Raw genomic sequence first — 16,468 nt, 5'->3', positions numbered from 1 at the left:
ATTTTCATTATTTCATGCTTTTTCATTTTTTTTCAGGTTTGAAATATTTTGGCAAAACAAAATTCAAGTTTTCCCACATTTTTTAAGGTTTTTAAATGAATTTTCATAAAAGTTTACTATCTTCATAAAAATATACATATCTAATATTATTGGTTACATCAGAGTTAATATAACTAAATATTTAACATCACCGAATAAATAATGTTACATGCGTGCTAGGAGGCAAGGCCGCGACACGTGGGCCTTCCAGCGTGTTTGGCCAATAGTCCTGCATGGGCGCTGACGTCATGCATGTTCGTATTACAAGGGTCTCCGCTCCCTCACTGTCCCGCCTCACTGACACTTCAAGCGGCCGAGGAACTCTGAGGGCCTACAGCGGATGCCGCCGAGCTTGGAGGATGTGACTTGGGGCCAAGCTCGACTGTTCGGCTCGGGATGACGCGACTCGACACAGCCACTGTCGTCCCTTCGAGAAGGATGCAAGGGTATATAAGCAGCCACGCCGATTTCCGCTGCAGTTCTGAAAGTTTGGAGAGTTCTGCGAGTGAGTGAAGGGAAGTGCGTCATCGGCCTAGAGGGTGAGAGAGACCCCTTCGCAAATAAACATTTTAAAATCCAAGTGATTCGAGATCAGACATTTTTAAGTACAATTATTTATTAGTAATGTAAGCATTAGTAATCAATAAAATTGTAATAAAACTTAATTGGGCTATCCCTTACGAACCCAGTCCTTCCCACATAAGTTCGTAACATTTTTGGTGTCAGAAGTGGGATAGCCCTAATTAATAGATTTAGGATACAGTTTTTTTCTAACTAAAATAAAAAAAAAACATTTTTTTTACAAATTCAGTTATTCAATAATTGAGTTAGTTTAAGAACTGTAGTTAGTTTTGAGTGTAGTAGTAAGATAATGTTAGTTTTCAGAAGAGGTTTAGGTTAGCTCATAGGAGAAATTACAGTGTAGTCATAAGACTTTAGTGATAAGCTGGTTGTGTATGTGAATACAAAAGAAGGCGGCAGACGAACTTAAAAACATAATGGCTTTCTTGGTCGAGATGAATAATAAAATGATGAGTAACCAAAAAGAGATAAAGAATAAAATTTGATAATAGCCCAGAAGAGATGAATAGTTAAATTGAAAATAGCCAAAAAGAGATGAAGAATGCAATGAAGAACTGCCAAGAAGAGATAAAAAATAAAATGAATTACTGCCAAGAGGAGATGATTAATGCTATAAATACTAAGATTGACGACATGAAGAAGAACCAAGATGAAATGAAGAGTGGTCAATATGAGATACAAAACAAAATAGTTGCTGCTCACGAAGAAATGAAGAAGAGAATTGACGAAACCAGAATTCGGTTCAAGATTTAAGTCAAGTGTTTGGAGCAGCATCTTGCACAACAGTAAAAACATATAATTCAGCTGGAACAGGACATTAAAAGGGCGAGTTATAGTGGAGGGCACTTCCAATGGACACTCAAAATTCTAGCCACCCACCTTCGCAGGTTAGTCTTCATGGAGAGTGTACAGAAAACAGTCCGAGGCAGCTAAAGAAGAAAATGGTTGGAGCGAGGAAGAAAAAGCTACAGCACTTGTCTTGTCCTGAGAGGATCTCCACTAGAGCTGCTGCAGACCATACCAGTCCCAGACCAGAAAGACTATGGAATATTAGTAGAGACCCTTGAACTAAGGTGTGGGGACCGAACAATGGGTGAGGTGAATTGAAAACTTCCCTGTAGACACGTAAAAAGCGATCTTCAGAAGCATTCCAAGAATTCGAAGCAGACATTCAGCGACTTCTGCACCTCGCCTACCCAGAAGCACCAACAGAGTTCCGCCAGCAGCTAGCCACCAGTGTGTTATAGACGGACTCAGAGATGCGGAAGGTTCAGTAAACTGATCGTTTGGCCCAGCACAAGAAGAGCTGCGAAGCTTTGGTCAATGTCCTGGAAATTGAGACAGCCCGCAGTGCCTCAAGAAGCACAAGCATCAGGAGAAGGAGAGCTGGACTGGAGCCTACACTGGAGCAAATGCCAGAAACTACCACTAAACACCACTATTGAAGTAGATATTCTCAGGGCAATGAAGAAACTGCTGAATGACCTCCAGGTAACCATATCAGAAGAGCAACAGTGCTTCGTCTGCAATGAACCAGGACACATCCAGAGGGACTGCCCAACATGCAGGAAGACATCACAAAAGGAAGAAAAACAGGAAGATTAACAGGGAAACAAGTAGTAGCTGGTGTGAGGGGGCGCATGCCAGTGCTAAAGGAAATGGTAGCCCTAGGGTCGTTGAGGTCATGACAGTATGTTGCTTCATGGATGGATAAATGGGAAACAGTATTTACTTACTTTTGACACAGGGCCATCAGCAATTTTAGTTCACACAGACATTGTAAGAAGGGAAAAGCTGATGAGAACAATCATACCATACAGACTCAAAACAGCTACCGAATTTACTTCACCTGTGCTGATTTGGAGCTAAAGTTTAGAACTTAGATGTTAACATTGATCTTTCTTGTTGCTGATATCACCGATGAGGTAATTCTAGGAGTGGAAATCATGAAACAATTTAGATGCACTATTGACATGGAACAACAGGCACTGTGTATTAATGATGAAGAGGTGGCCTTGTTTACCCAAACCAATTGGAAGTTCCTGTAATGCAAGTGGTAGTTAGCATATCTGTTTCCATTCCTGCTAACCATGAGTAGATTATAGCAGTTAGGACAATGGAAGACCCTAGGAGCAACATGAGCTACCTGATTGAGCCAGATATGACATCAGGATTGAAGACATTATTGGTCATCTCAGACATTGCGAGGTTCAGCGAGGTAGTTCCAGTAAGGGTGGCCAACCTCGATTTGCGAACAAGGGTTTTGAAACTGGGAGACCCAATAGCTAACTGAGAACCAGACTTTTGGTTTTGCCACTAGAGTCTTCTCCACTTATTAGATATACCGCACAACCACTGAATCCAAATCTTAGAACTTCTACTAAGCGATTCCAAAATGATATAACAGAAAACAGATGAAGAAATAGAAGAAGTCATAGCTTTTCTGGTAAGCCACCAGGATGTATTTTCCTTAGGGGATACTGACCTAAGGTGAACCAGCCTGGTCTACCATCGCATCAACACAGGTGATGCAGAGCCAATCCGACAAGCACCACAGCGACTGCCTCTAGAAAAGCAGGAAGAAACAGAGATGTTGATCGCGGGTATGATGGAGGGTGGTGTAATAGAACCATCAGCAAGTCCTTGGGTTTCCCCAGTTGTTTTAGTGGTGAAGAAGGAATGCCAACTGAGGTTCTGTGTGGACTATCAGAAGCTGAATGATGTCACTTGATACACTCTCTGGCACCAGATGGTTCTCTACACTGGACCTGAAGAGTGGTTACTGGCAAGTGGAGCTACACCCCAAGGATAAGGAGAAGACTGCTATCACAACCGGGAGTGGGCTGTTCCAGTTCACTGTGTTACTATTCGTGCTATGTAGTGCTCCTGCAACTTTTGAGAGATTGATGGAACTTGTACTGCATGGCTTGACATGGAAAACATGCCTAGTATACCTGGATGACATTATCGTGGTGAAAAATACAATGAAGGAACATTTGCGAAATATGCAGGACATTTTCGAAAGCACTCATAGTGCCCAACTTAAGTTGAATCCTAAGGGGTGATTCTTATTCCAGTATGAGGTAACATTCCTAGGACATATTGTATAGCCGGATGAAGTGCAGTCATATCCTGAGAAAATCCATTCTGTTAATGAGTGGCCTCAACCTAAGAATAAGCATGAAGTAAGGAGTTTCTCGGGACTCTGTACCTAGGAAAAGCTGTTTGTGCCTGGGTTCTCGACAATCGCAAAACCATTGCACCAGCTGAACAAGGACAAGAGAATCAACATTAATGGACTTCAGCATGGGAGACAGCCTTTCAAGTCCTCAAGTAGGTAATCCCTGTATACTAGTCCCATACTTGCCTAACATGGAGAGTATATCCTCGACACAATTGCAAGCGGAAATGGGTTGGGTGCTGTACTTTCCCAGGTTCAAGATGGAAATGAATGAGTAATAGCATGCAGCAAAGTTTTGTCTACACCTGATTGCAAATACTGTGTCAATGGAAGAGAACTCTTGGCTGTATTGAAGTCTTTGCAACATTTCCACAAATATATTTATATATGGGAGAAAATTCCTTTTATGCACTGACAATGCCGCACTTAAGAGGCTAATACAATTCGAGAATCCAGAGGGACAACTTGCTAGGTGGCTTGAACAGATAAAGCAGTATGATTGTCGAATAGAACACAGGAAAGGTCGATTTTACTGCAATGCTTATGCTCTCTCCCGAAGACCTTGTAAAGTAGACTGTAACCATTGCAAAAAGGCATAGAAAAATGAGGGAATCCAAGATGTTAGGCAAACAACAAAAATAACTGTAAAAATAAATGGGATAATGCCAGCTTGAAAGCAGCACAGCAGCAAGATACTGACCTGGCACCCATCATAAGCTGGCTAGAGAAGGGTACTGGACATCCAATATGACATGAGATATCTAGTGACCAAAAAGAAGGGAAATCTTCTTGGGCACAATGGTATTCCAAACGGAAAAGTAGTTACCATGAAACTACTCCTTCCAAAGAGTCTAGTGACAGAAGTGTTGAAAGAAATCCATGATGGTACCTGTGGTGGTCATTTAGGGGTGAACAAAACTCTAGCAAAGACCCATCAATACTATTATTTGTTGAGGTGTCGCCAGAATGTGGAGGCTTGGTGTAGGCAATGCAAAGTGTGCTCGGCTAGAAAAGGGCCACAGCACCGGAGTTGAGGAAAATGATGTTATACAAAGGAGAGGCGCCCTTTGAAATGATAGCATCGACATCGACAGACTATTTCCCAGGACTAAGGATGGTAACTGGTATATTCTGGTAGCAATAGATTACTTCAGCAAGTGGCCAGAGGCTAATGCACTTCCTAACCAAGAAGCCACTACCATTGCGGATGCAATAGTCAACAACTTAATTTGCAGCTTTGGGGTACGAATGGAGCTACACTGAGACCAAGGCCGCCATTTCATGTCGACCATATTTCAGGAGGTGTGTCGGTTTCTGAGAATAAATAAAACCAGGACTACATTCCTACATCCTCAGTCCGATGTCATGGTGGAGGTTGAACAGAACTCTTGAGGAACACCTGGCCAAGATTGTAGATGAGCATCAACAGGATTAGGATCAATACATCCAGTTGTTCCTGATTGCATATAGGGATGCCATTCATGACTCCACTGAGCAGACCCTTGCGAGTTTTGTGTTTAGACAGGAATAGAGGCTGCCATGTGACATCAAGTTCAGTCGTCTTAGTAAAATTCAGACCAGCACCACTGATTATGTGAATCGTCTAGAGGAGCGAATGGCGCTTGACATGAAAAAGCCCGCAAGAATCTTCGATTAGTGACGAACCGAATGAAGACTAGGTAAGACCTGAAGGATAACTCAACCGGATTTCAGGAGGCCGATTCGGTGTGGCTGAACAACCTGCAACGAAAGAAGGGCAGTTTCCCAAAGCTTCAAGCAGCATGGTAAGGCCCATATGAAATCTTAAAACGGCTAAATGATGTGGTCTACCGCATCCAGAGAGGAAAGTGGGTAATGGATGAAAGTGGTACATTTGGACCAATTGGGGGAATATGCTGGAAAGGAAGTGTTACCTATTCGAAACGAACAGTTTTAAGGAGGGGGCAGTGTTACATGCGTACTAGGAGGCAAGGTCGCAACATATGCCAGGTACCTGAGCAGGCCTTCCAGCGAGTCTGGCCAACGGCCCCGCACGGACACTGACCACACATGCCCAGCCGGATTACAAGGGTCTCGCTACCCATCCCTCCCTGCTCCCTCACTTTCCCGCCTCGGACTATTGTCACTGACACTTTTAGCGGCCTGGGAATTCTGTGGGCCTACAGAGGATGCAGCCGTGCTTGGAGAACAAAACTTGGGGCCATTCTCGATGTTTCGGGCGTCGAGTCAGCCCGGGATGACGCGTCTCGTCACAGTCGCTCTTGTCCCTTTGTGAAGGAGTTAGGGTATTATAAGCAGCAGTTCGGAGAGTTCCGCGAGTGAAGGGAAGTGCGACATCGGCGAGGAGGGTGAGAGACCCTCTCGAGAACGGCGCGACGAGGAGTGAGAGTACCGTGAGAGTGCGACTGAGTGACGCGAAGCTGTGTGTGTGTGTGTGTGTGAGGACAGACGCGAGGTAAGGGGCGAATCACCATCGAGCCTAGCTCCAGTGAGGAGGGTGTACTGTGGAACTTGACAGACATTGAGTGACTTGCGAATAACAATTTTTAAGTGCAAGTGATTGGTATCAGACTATTTTAAGTACAAATATTTATGAGTAATGTAAAATTATTAATTGATAAAACTGTAATAAACTTAATTGGGCTATCCCTTACGAACCCAGTTCTCCTTACATAAGTTCGTAACAATATTATATACAATAAGAAGTAACATTAAAATAAAAATTATTTCTGTAAGACGATATTACTTCTGTGATAAGAGGGTTTTACCTTAAAATAATTTAGTACATAGTTCTTTTAGGTTGTTTTAACAAAGTGAGTAGCAACCAACAACAAAGTTTTAAGAAAGGACTGCATTGGTATAACTTTTATAGAAAGTATAAGAAAACAACTAAAACAACTTTAAAAGCTGCCTGGGATTACACAGATTTCATAAATGATAATAATAACTATTAGCATAAACAATTAAAATTTTCATTATTTTTAGCTGAGCTATACCACTTGCTTCAAAATTCTTTATAGAAAGCCTTTAAATCAGAGTAATCTGCACATTATGAATTTGAAGTAGTAAAACTACCTCCCTACTTGTTCATCCATTTATTATTATTTTTTATATAAGAAAATCACTTAAATACTCGCTTAGGAATAAATATATCTGAAAACTATTTGTTATGATATTGTTACGAACATGAGCAGGCCCGCGGCGAGTGCAGGTGCAGAGCTGGCTGGCGGCCCCGCACGGACACTAACGTCACGTGGCCGCCGCAACATGAGACGTGCCGCGCGCGTCTGGTGGAATTTTAGGGTCACCGCTTCCCCTCCCTCCTTCACTTTGCTCCACGCGCGGCGCTCTGCTTCGGCGCCGTTAACCTGACACCTGACGAGTTCCGTGGGCTGCCACGCGAGCCGCCACCGATCCGTGTCTCAAGATTTCAGGCGTCGGGTCGGCACGGAATGATGCGACGGGACCCAGCCGCGCTCTACACTTCTAGAAGTGGCGCCTGGGCCTATATAAGCCCAGGACGCCGGCCTCCGAGGCAGTTGGGAGTTCAGTTCCGGAGTGGAGTTGATCCGGGCGATAGAGCCACGGGTGCGGCGGAGTTCCTGGGCGAGCGAGTTTCTCGGCGATAGTTGAGTGGCGATAGTGCTGCGGGTGCGGCGAGAGTCCCGAGCGAAGCATAGAGCAGAACCTCGGCGAAGGGAAGTGCGACGGCGGCGGCGGAGTGCGGTGACGGAGGTCCACGAGGGGTGCTGCGGCGACAGTTGCGCCAGAGGTGCGGCCCAGCAAGGTGTGCGGTGTGTAAGAACCGAGTGACTGGGGAATAAACATTTTTAAGTGTAATTGTTTATTAGGCATTTTTAGAAGATTATTTGTTAGTGTTGTAAATATTGGCAATCAATAAAACTGTGTAGTAAAATCTTTAATCGGGCTATCCATTTACGAACCCAGTAGTTTTCCCACGATGATTTATTATTTTCATTTTTAATAAATCGTAACAATATATTCAGTAAAACTCGCTTAAGATATTCTTGCATAATATCCCCCCCCCCCCCCCCCCTCTATTAAGTTCACAAAATTATTTCATTTGACACTTCCTTATACCCCTATGTTAAATTTTCCCATTCATAACATTTTAATTATTATATGCTTCCCGCATATAACTTTCAGCATTTGTGGGAAAAAATTATCTTTAAACTTTTAATTTATATACAGTTAATTTTTATAAATTTACGTACTTCCAAACTATATAAACCTGAGCCACACACCACATTCTGTAACAAATGAATTTTTGACCAATCATCTGCTTCCATTTGTTATATAAAGGAAGAAACCATCACCTTTATAATCTAAGAGTAATGAACGATAATTATTTAATTAATGATATTTGTTTTGGGATCGGAATATGTATTTATTTTCTATGATTTGCTAGCAGTATGACATTCAATTCAATTCTTTAGTAATTATCTTTGCTTGTTTGTTTGATAAAATATTATTTACCCATCAAAATGTGACTTATAATTCGTTCCAAGTAATGCATTTGTACAAATATGAACTCGTTAGGTAGGCTAGGATTGGTTGCCAACTGTTTTGATAGTTTTAAGCAGCTTAACATTTATTTAGATTTTTTTTAAATATATGAAAGTTGTTGCCAGAAGGATCAACAAAAAAGGTTCCAAATGGAAGCTTGAGTTTAGCTGCAGAACGATGCCTTTCCTTCCCCCACCCTTCGTAACACATCTCGCCCGCTCTCGTCTGCAATAACAAATGTTACAAAATAAAATAAAATATAACAAAAAGGTGAAAATTGAGGCAAAATAAAATAATTTATAAATGCATTTTCTTACACCCATAAAATTTTAAATACAATATATGTTTCATTTATCGTACTGACTATATGCATAAAATAGAGTATTATTCATATTTTAAAAACACAATCACTGATAATTTGTAAAGTATAAGAATAATACATAAATAATTTTGGAGAAAAAATTCAACTTTTAATAAATCATCATAGCTTCATACATAAATATTTTTTAAACATTTTTTTTTGTAAATGAGTTCTATATTGTGCAGACCTATTTATTGGTAGCAAAAGATTTAAAAAATATACAATGTGAAATGTTATATTGAATATCAAATATTTCCTAAATATTGAATATCAAATTATGTATTCATGAATATAGAACATTTCTGTAATACTCGCAGATTTATATATCCGGGTGTAAAATGGGTTTAGCTCTCGTTAGAGACACAGCTACAAGGCCTACTGCACCGTGTTTGCGCTTGCTTTGGTTGATAAATTGGTGGCCCAATATGCTTCTTTTTTTGAAACAAAAAAAAGACTGTTATTAAAATATATTTATATTTTATTTTGGAAACTTGTCAGTTTCGTGCCAGACACACCTGTACAGAGAATTGATTTAAAAAATTGCATACTTTGATATATAGTCAAAAATTCCAAAAGTTTTATGACGAGCCCTCTATACAAGAACACAATCCCAGGAAACATATGGGGGATAACAATGGGGTTTTACTGAAGACACTAACAAACATTAACACGGGTGTCAGAGAAAAGTTGTGTAAAAAACTGGTGTACAACTTGCTACACGCGTACAGTCAGCCAGACGTACCTGCCGACTCCAGAGCAAAGTCTGCCAGCCCTATCTTGTCTGCGTCGTAGACTGCCAGCCGACGCTCCACCGCCTTGCTGACCATCAAGTCTGACGACACAAGCACACGACCATCACCCGTGCTCGAGGCATCGGCCGACACGGCCACTACAGAGCCCGTGGAGGCACACTATCAACAACAATGCGATGCATCTAGGTACACTTCCATGTGTGCCATCTGCTGATGCTGTGCTCTGCCTGTTATGTCTGACGAATCACCTCCATTGCAGCGCTGAGAATCACGTTTCTAATAACCATTATTCTACAAAATCTATGAAAATCTACAAAAATATCTCAATTATACAACATCTTGCATATGTTATGTTCTTCCCAGCTTCTTCCACATTTGTAATTTAAATATAATGTTGCAAGATCAGTTTGTCTTTAGCCAGAAGAGCGTGCTGATACTAAACATAAAAGATACCGCAAAATTCTGGACTGTCTCAAGGTAGGGTAATGAATGGTAACGTCTGGTCAGCTTTGCAAATACAGGCAAAAAAAAAAAGATTATGTAACCAGACTACAGGTGCACACTTCATATAAAACTGGCATATTTTTTATTAACAGTAATCTTGAAATAACCAGCAATCTTCTTACCAGCTGATCTCACACTTGAAACAAATGAGACACATCACACCCCCAACACTGATTCCTCAACCTTTTTGTCACCATGGCCAATATTAAGTTCCACTCGTGTATATCATCACCTAGTTTAAAAAAAAAAACTATAAATCTGTCCAAACACAAAGTGTGTGCTACATGCTGCCTATATGTACTGCATGAAACCTTATATATGTACCACTAAGGCAACACCTTTTCCTTTCACCCTAAACTACTTGCATACGAACCAATACCATTAGGAAGCAGTGTCTCCTGCACTATTGTGCGTGTGAGTGCAGCCTGCCTTGTAGGCTGTTCAGGGCATTGTGCCTATATGTACCGCAACATACCACTAAGGCCTCTACTTTTCCTATCACAAAACCTACTTGCATACGAATCCATGCCACAAGGGAGCAGTGTCTGCTACATTTGGTGGAAGCATATCGGGCCAATTTTAACGCTGCTCATGGCATTGTGCCTATATGTAGTGCAACAGACTGTATCCAAAGAGCACTAAAGCATCAACTTCTTTTACCCAACCTAATTCCATAGGAATACGTGACATGAGGCAACAATTTTTTACTGCAATCTCGTGGTTACAGTGCATCCTACCTCGAAGGCTTTACAGAGCATGCTACCAATATGTACTGGTAAAGAATATATGTAAACACCACTTCGGCATAAACTTTCCTTACACCCAAATCATGCCACGAAGGAGCAGTATATGCTCCACTCTGGAGGTGAGAGTGACTTACCATGTAAACTCCTCAAGGCATTCTGCCTGTATCTACTGAAAAAGACTGTATCTATATAACATTAAAGCATTACAATTTCCTTTGATCCAACCTACTCTAATAGGAATACATGGCACAAAGTTGCATTGATTGCTGTACTCTTGTGGGAGTGAGACCGCCTACCTTCAACGCTACTTAGGGCATACTGCCTATATTTACTGCAGCAGACTACATCTATAGACCAGTAAGGCATCATTTTTTTTCTTTTCACCTAACATACTTGCATACGAAGATATGCCAAGAGGGAATAGTGTCTGCTGCAATATGTTGGGTGTGAGTGACTATATCAATAGACCACTAAGGCAAAACCTTTTCCATTCACCAAATCTACTTGCATATGACTACATGTTACGAGGGAGAATTATCTGCTGCACTATGGTGAGAGTGAGTGTGGCGTACCTTGTTCTCTTCTCAGGGCAAGCTGCCTATATGCACTGAAAAGTAACTTAATATATAAGCCGATAAGGAATTGTTTTCCTATCACCCAACCTACTTTCATACGAATACATTCCACCACGGAGCAATGTCTGTTGGAGTCTGGTGGAAGTGAGTGAGGCCTACCTTATAGGCTGTTTAGGGGCTGCTGCTTATATTAACTGCAACATATTATATTGAAAGACCACTAAGGCATCACCTTTTCTTTTCACATAACCTTGACGTCCCTCGGCTTCTGGTCCCTATTTCCCTGTTTGCTAGAAATGTCCGTTATGCCCGTACTGCTCTCGTCGGAGAGGTGTGGGTCCAGGCCGACGTGGCCGGGACCTGGAAATGCGGGACCTGGAGGGATGGTGAGGTAGAGTGACAGGTAGATCGAAAGGACCACTCGCTGTTAATCGGTTCACGAGCTCTTTTATTGTGTTCAGAGAGCTTGCCGCGGCCTGGCGGATCCGTCGCGGGTTGCGCGCCTCTCCCACGATGACCCGGACTCCCGGTGACCGTCTCGTACGGCCCACTCGTCCCGACGCGTACCGGCTTTTATCCACGTAACAAAGTTCCTGATAGTCAACTATGTTGTAATGGCACGTGACGCGTGCGCGGCCCCTACGTACTGACTCGTAACGTCTGCGAATGGCACGGCAAAGGTTAACTACGCCCCACACTAAGACACGTGAGGCGTACGCGGTCCTTACGTACTGACTCGTAACGTCTGCGAAAGTTCTGCGACGCGTAACGAAGCTTACGCGTCCCGTAATGCGTGATGCGCGTCGTAACTTACGTACTCGCAACTCAGGCACCCACTCGCGTGGGCGGCTCGTCGTGGGCAGCACGGCTGCTGCGAAAGATGCTCGTCCTACGGCTGAGTCGCCGGACCGTGAGCTCGACACCCGTCTCGCGATCAGCGCGGAGCGGAGCGCACGTCCGCCGCTGCTCGAGTCCTGAGTTCAACTACTGCTCTCCCCCGCTCGTCCGCGGGCCGTCGCGCGCGGGCTGCGGGGGAGGGGACGGCGTGGGAGAGCGCCACCCCTCGCGACTCGGATGAGCGCCAGGCCGCGCTTACATACAGACACTGCGATACGTTTACAAGAATTACACGATAGTTGCCGATAGTTAATACATACATAACAGTTACACTATTTACACACTTAAACGAAGTCACTGTCATTGAGAAAGAAATATATACACATAGAAATATTTAAATTATAACACTGGCGTGCTAGGGCGCACGCGGGTGCGTCCCTAGCCGATGCACACACTGGGGTTCACTGGGGGGGAAAAGGGAGGACGTTGACGAGGCATAACGGCCTGAAGGAGCCGAGGAGACACTTGGGTCGACGTCAACCTATTTGCATACGAAGGTATTCCACGAGGGAACAGTGCATTATACACTCTGGTGGAATTGATTAGGACCTACTTTGTCCACTGCTGAGGGCATGCTGCCTATCTGCAGCCTAATGCATCTACTTTTATTTTTTACCCAACCTACTTACATAGGAATACATTCAATGAAACACCAGTTTCTGCTGCACTCTGGTGGGAGTCAGTGCGTCCTACATAGACGGCTGCACAGGGCATGCTAGCTATATGTACTGCACACAAAATTTTCTATAAACCATTAAGGAATCAATTGTTTCTCTCACACAACTTACTTGCATAGAAATACATGCTACGAAAGTGCAAGTCTGCTGCACTAAGTTGGGAGTGAGTGCTGTCTAACATCTAGACATTCTATACTGCTTATGGCATGCTGTGTATATATACTGCAACAAACTATATCTAAACAATATAAATGCTTTACCTTTTCCTATCACCCATTCTAACTGCATACAATTACATGCCACGTAGGAGCTTTAATGCTGCACTCTAGTGGGATTGATTGGGATCTATCTTGAAGGTTGCTCAGGGCATTCTGCCTATGTGTACTGCAAGAGACTATTTCTATAGACCTTTAAGGCATCACTTTTTCCATTCACCCAACCTACTTGCACAGGATTACATGCCACCAGGGAGCAGTGTCTGCTGGAGTCTGGTGGGAGTGTGTGAGGCCTACCTTGAACACTGCTCAGGGCACACACGTTGTGGATGTTGTTCTGAAACAGTCAGTCAGTCAGTCTGTGTTGGAACACATTCAGTTTGCAACTACAATAAATTACATTCATTTACACAATATGCACATCTGACATACACAACAGGTGAGAAATATTACAATAATAAAACAAATGTCATATTTATCATACCACAAATGAATGTGTTTAAATATTTGTTAAGCATAGTATTGACCGTGGTTTAATGATTCTAAACTTTTAAATCAAATTTATGAGATAAAGTAAGTGTGGTATATTCCTTCTAACACAGGTTCGAAAAGCCTGCCAAAGAAAAAATTAATTTTTCTTAAATTACAAGAAACAGTACTTTAATTTTTCATAGTTAAATATATTTACTATGTTTGTAGTCTTACTCAGTCCATAGTATTTACCCAAATAAAAATTGTTAAAAAAAAAGCCTACATATATACACCACATTACGAAACTTCTATCACTGTACAAGTGTTACCACTGTACAGAGAGACTAGCATCTAGTGACAACAGGCTGTTGGTCTGACTCCAATAGGCCAGAGTCAGACTGGTGAGCTCAGCATGTCTTGAGCGACAAGGTGGCCACCCTGGGAGCGACAAGAGTGAACGACTTCAGCAATAATTGCCAGTTGCATAATGGCATTGAGGAGGCATCGATTCTTGCCGTTGTTCAGAAAGAATACATTTGGTTTCATTCTATCAACAGCATAAGACAAACATATGGAGAATTTCACTAGCCGTATCCCCAACTGAAAAGAGATTTTAACAAATTTCTAGAAAAATGAAAATGTTTTCCATAATACATGAAAATGTCAATAAGGATATTTAATTTAATTTTACAAAGGATTAAAGATGATCACAAGAAATTTAAAAAAAAAAGGCACAAAATATAGAATCCAATATGGCAGCCAAATCTTCAGCCCCTTAGTCTCAGAGCCACATTTCCTATCTTTCATGTATAACATATGTTATGGATAGTATTAAAAATACATCAATTCATCAAAAATGGGGAAAATTTTTGGTGTCTTTTTTCTTTTTCAAATATTTACCATTGTTGTCTATTTATTTTTAATTCAATGTGCGATGTTGTAACAAATATCAGCTACACACTAGGCAACCAAACATGTCAACAGAAAACTACAAACGTGTAAGTGGAGCTGGGGTGAGCCTCTGGTTAATGGCTACGCTTTGGTTCTGCACGCGTAGGTTACCTTGTATTTTCATACTCCAGTGTTGGTGAAGGAATAGTTGGCAAAACTGATTGTACGAGACTACGCTGCCTTGGTGTACTTCCCACCAGTAGTATGCGATACTTTTAAAGCATGAACTTAAACAATGCATTTTCTCTGCTCCTGTAAGATAAGAGCGGTCACCATACTCATCTAATGCCTTTAAAAATTTGCGAGGGTTTTAATTTGTTTTTGCAGAAAATGTGGGCATCTCTTCGGCCCAATAAAGCGAAGGATGATTAAGCGTAGTGGCTGTGTCTAAAACTAGTCTTGGTGTCCGTTTGCCATGGTTTGTATGACGTGTGACATGCTTGCCGACTGGCTGTCTGTACGCATCAGCGATGTTGTGTTGCCGGTGATTACGGTACACACGCGTCAGTATCGTGTAGAGACATCCTGTGTACGCAACTCTCCAAGCGCTTCAGTTTATTATTTACAGTTTTAAATTCCTGTGTAGTGTTGGTCTCGTGTTGCTGTAGCGTTTGCTGTACAATGCGAAAAGTATTTCAAAACCAGTCGTGGTTTGTGTAATTTGTTCCTCGGCCACACGCCTAGCTGTGTCCTGGCAGGCGGTCTCTGCTTCCTCTATGGATTGCTGCATGCATTCCATCTGAACTTCTATGAAAGTGAATTTCGTGGTGACTGACTTGCGAAAGTTTTGGGCTTCTTCGCGTACGTACTGTATTTGTGCAGTGACGTGTTGTGTCACCTGAGAGATTTTATTTTCTACTCTTGCTAACACTAACGCTTGCATTTGATTTATGCTTTCGGTTATTTTTGTGCTTTGACCTGCCAACTCATTTGAAATGGTTTTATTTTGTTCGGCCTGTTGTCGTCCCAAATCCTCAGAATAGCTTTGTTTCAGCTCTTTAACGTGCTAATTCATATGGAATACTGTTTGTATGCAATGTTAGCGACGCTTTTAGCTGTGTGAAAAGTGAGTTAAAAGCACGCATGAAATCATCCATTGTGATTAAATTCGTTCCCGTCTGTGATGTGTTTGCTACTGCGTTGGAAATGTTTTCCTTCTCTTTGGAACACGGAAACTGTTCCGCGGGTTCAATGGCACTTGCCTGACCAGTTACTTTATCAGTATTTTCCTTATAAGCTACGTAACTAACGGGCGATAAAACATATATGTCTGAATTATCACTAATTTCTGCCGAATTGTGTCCATATTCCTCCTTACCGTCTGCGGCCTTGCTGTTACGACGTAGAAAGTACGTACCACGTACCTTTGACGCCGGACATGGCTGCTTCATCGATGCAGGGCCAAGGTCAATTGGAGTACATTATAGTACAAGATGGCTACAAGCTATCCTGAAAATGCTTAGGACCTCCCAAAAAGGCCCCCGAGTTGGGCACCATCTGTGAGATTCTTTCGTACATGTACACCTCTCTATATATATATATATGTGTGTGTGTGTGTCTATATATATAGACACACACACATATATATACATATATAGACACACACACACACACAGGGGCGCAAAAACCGGGGGGGGGGGGGGGCAAGGGTATTTTGCCCCCCCCTCTGAAACCTTGAAGTGGGAGCAAACGGGGGCAAAGAAAGTGCTGTGTAATCAATTTTTAGATAATAAAACTGCTTAAATATCACCATTTTCCACCTTGAAATACAAATTTACCCCGGGGGAGGACCCCCGGACCCCCCGCTTCAATAAGGGGGATCGATAAGACTTTATAAAAAGGTATATTGCCCCCCCTTTGGAAATTTAGTTGCTGCGCCCCTGTATATATATACATACACAGACACACATATATATATTTTGTTTGTTTGTTTGAATTTTTATCCTCTTAACATATTTAGAAATGTGTTTACCCAACTTTGAGGATGTTA

At 42.2% G+C, this 16,468-nt stretch overlaps 1 protein-coding gene across 4 annotated transcripts in view; it reads right to left on the bottom strand.

The window, feature by feature from the left end:
* Positions 1-16,468, bottom strand: part of LOC134542674 (SUN domain-containing protein 2-like) — a 116,193-nt gene that overhangs the window by 26,339 nt on the left and 73,386 nt on the right. For all 4 annotated transcript variants that reach the window (XM_063387113.1, XM_063387115.1, XM_063387112.1 and 1 more), the window contains 2 exons: positions 13,354-13,393; positions 9,433-9,522 (listed from right to left, as the gene is read on the bottom strand). In XM_063387113.1, coding sequence (XP_063243183.1) covers positions 9,433-9,522; positions 13,354-13,393 — 130 coding nt within the window. The remainder of the gene's footprint in view (positions 1-9,432; positions 9,523-13,353; positions 13,394-16,468) is intronic.

Source organism: Bacillus rossius, assembly GCF_032445375.1.
Source record: "Bacillus rossius redtenbacheri isolate Brsri chromosome 9 unlocalized genomic scaffold, Brsri_v3 Brsri_v3_scf9_1, whole genome shotgun sequence".
In the NCBI taxonomy this organism is placed as follows: domain Eukaryota; kingdom Metazoa; phylum Arthropoda; class Insecta; order Phasmatodea; family Bacillidae; genus Bacillus; species Bacillus rossius.
Note: the sequence above shows the minus strand (reverse complement) of the source record. Positions and strands in the feature narration are given on the sequence as shown.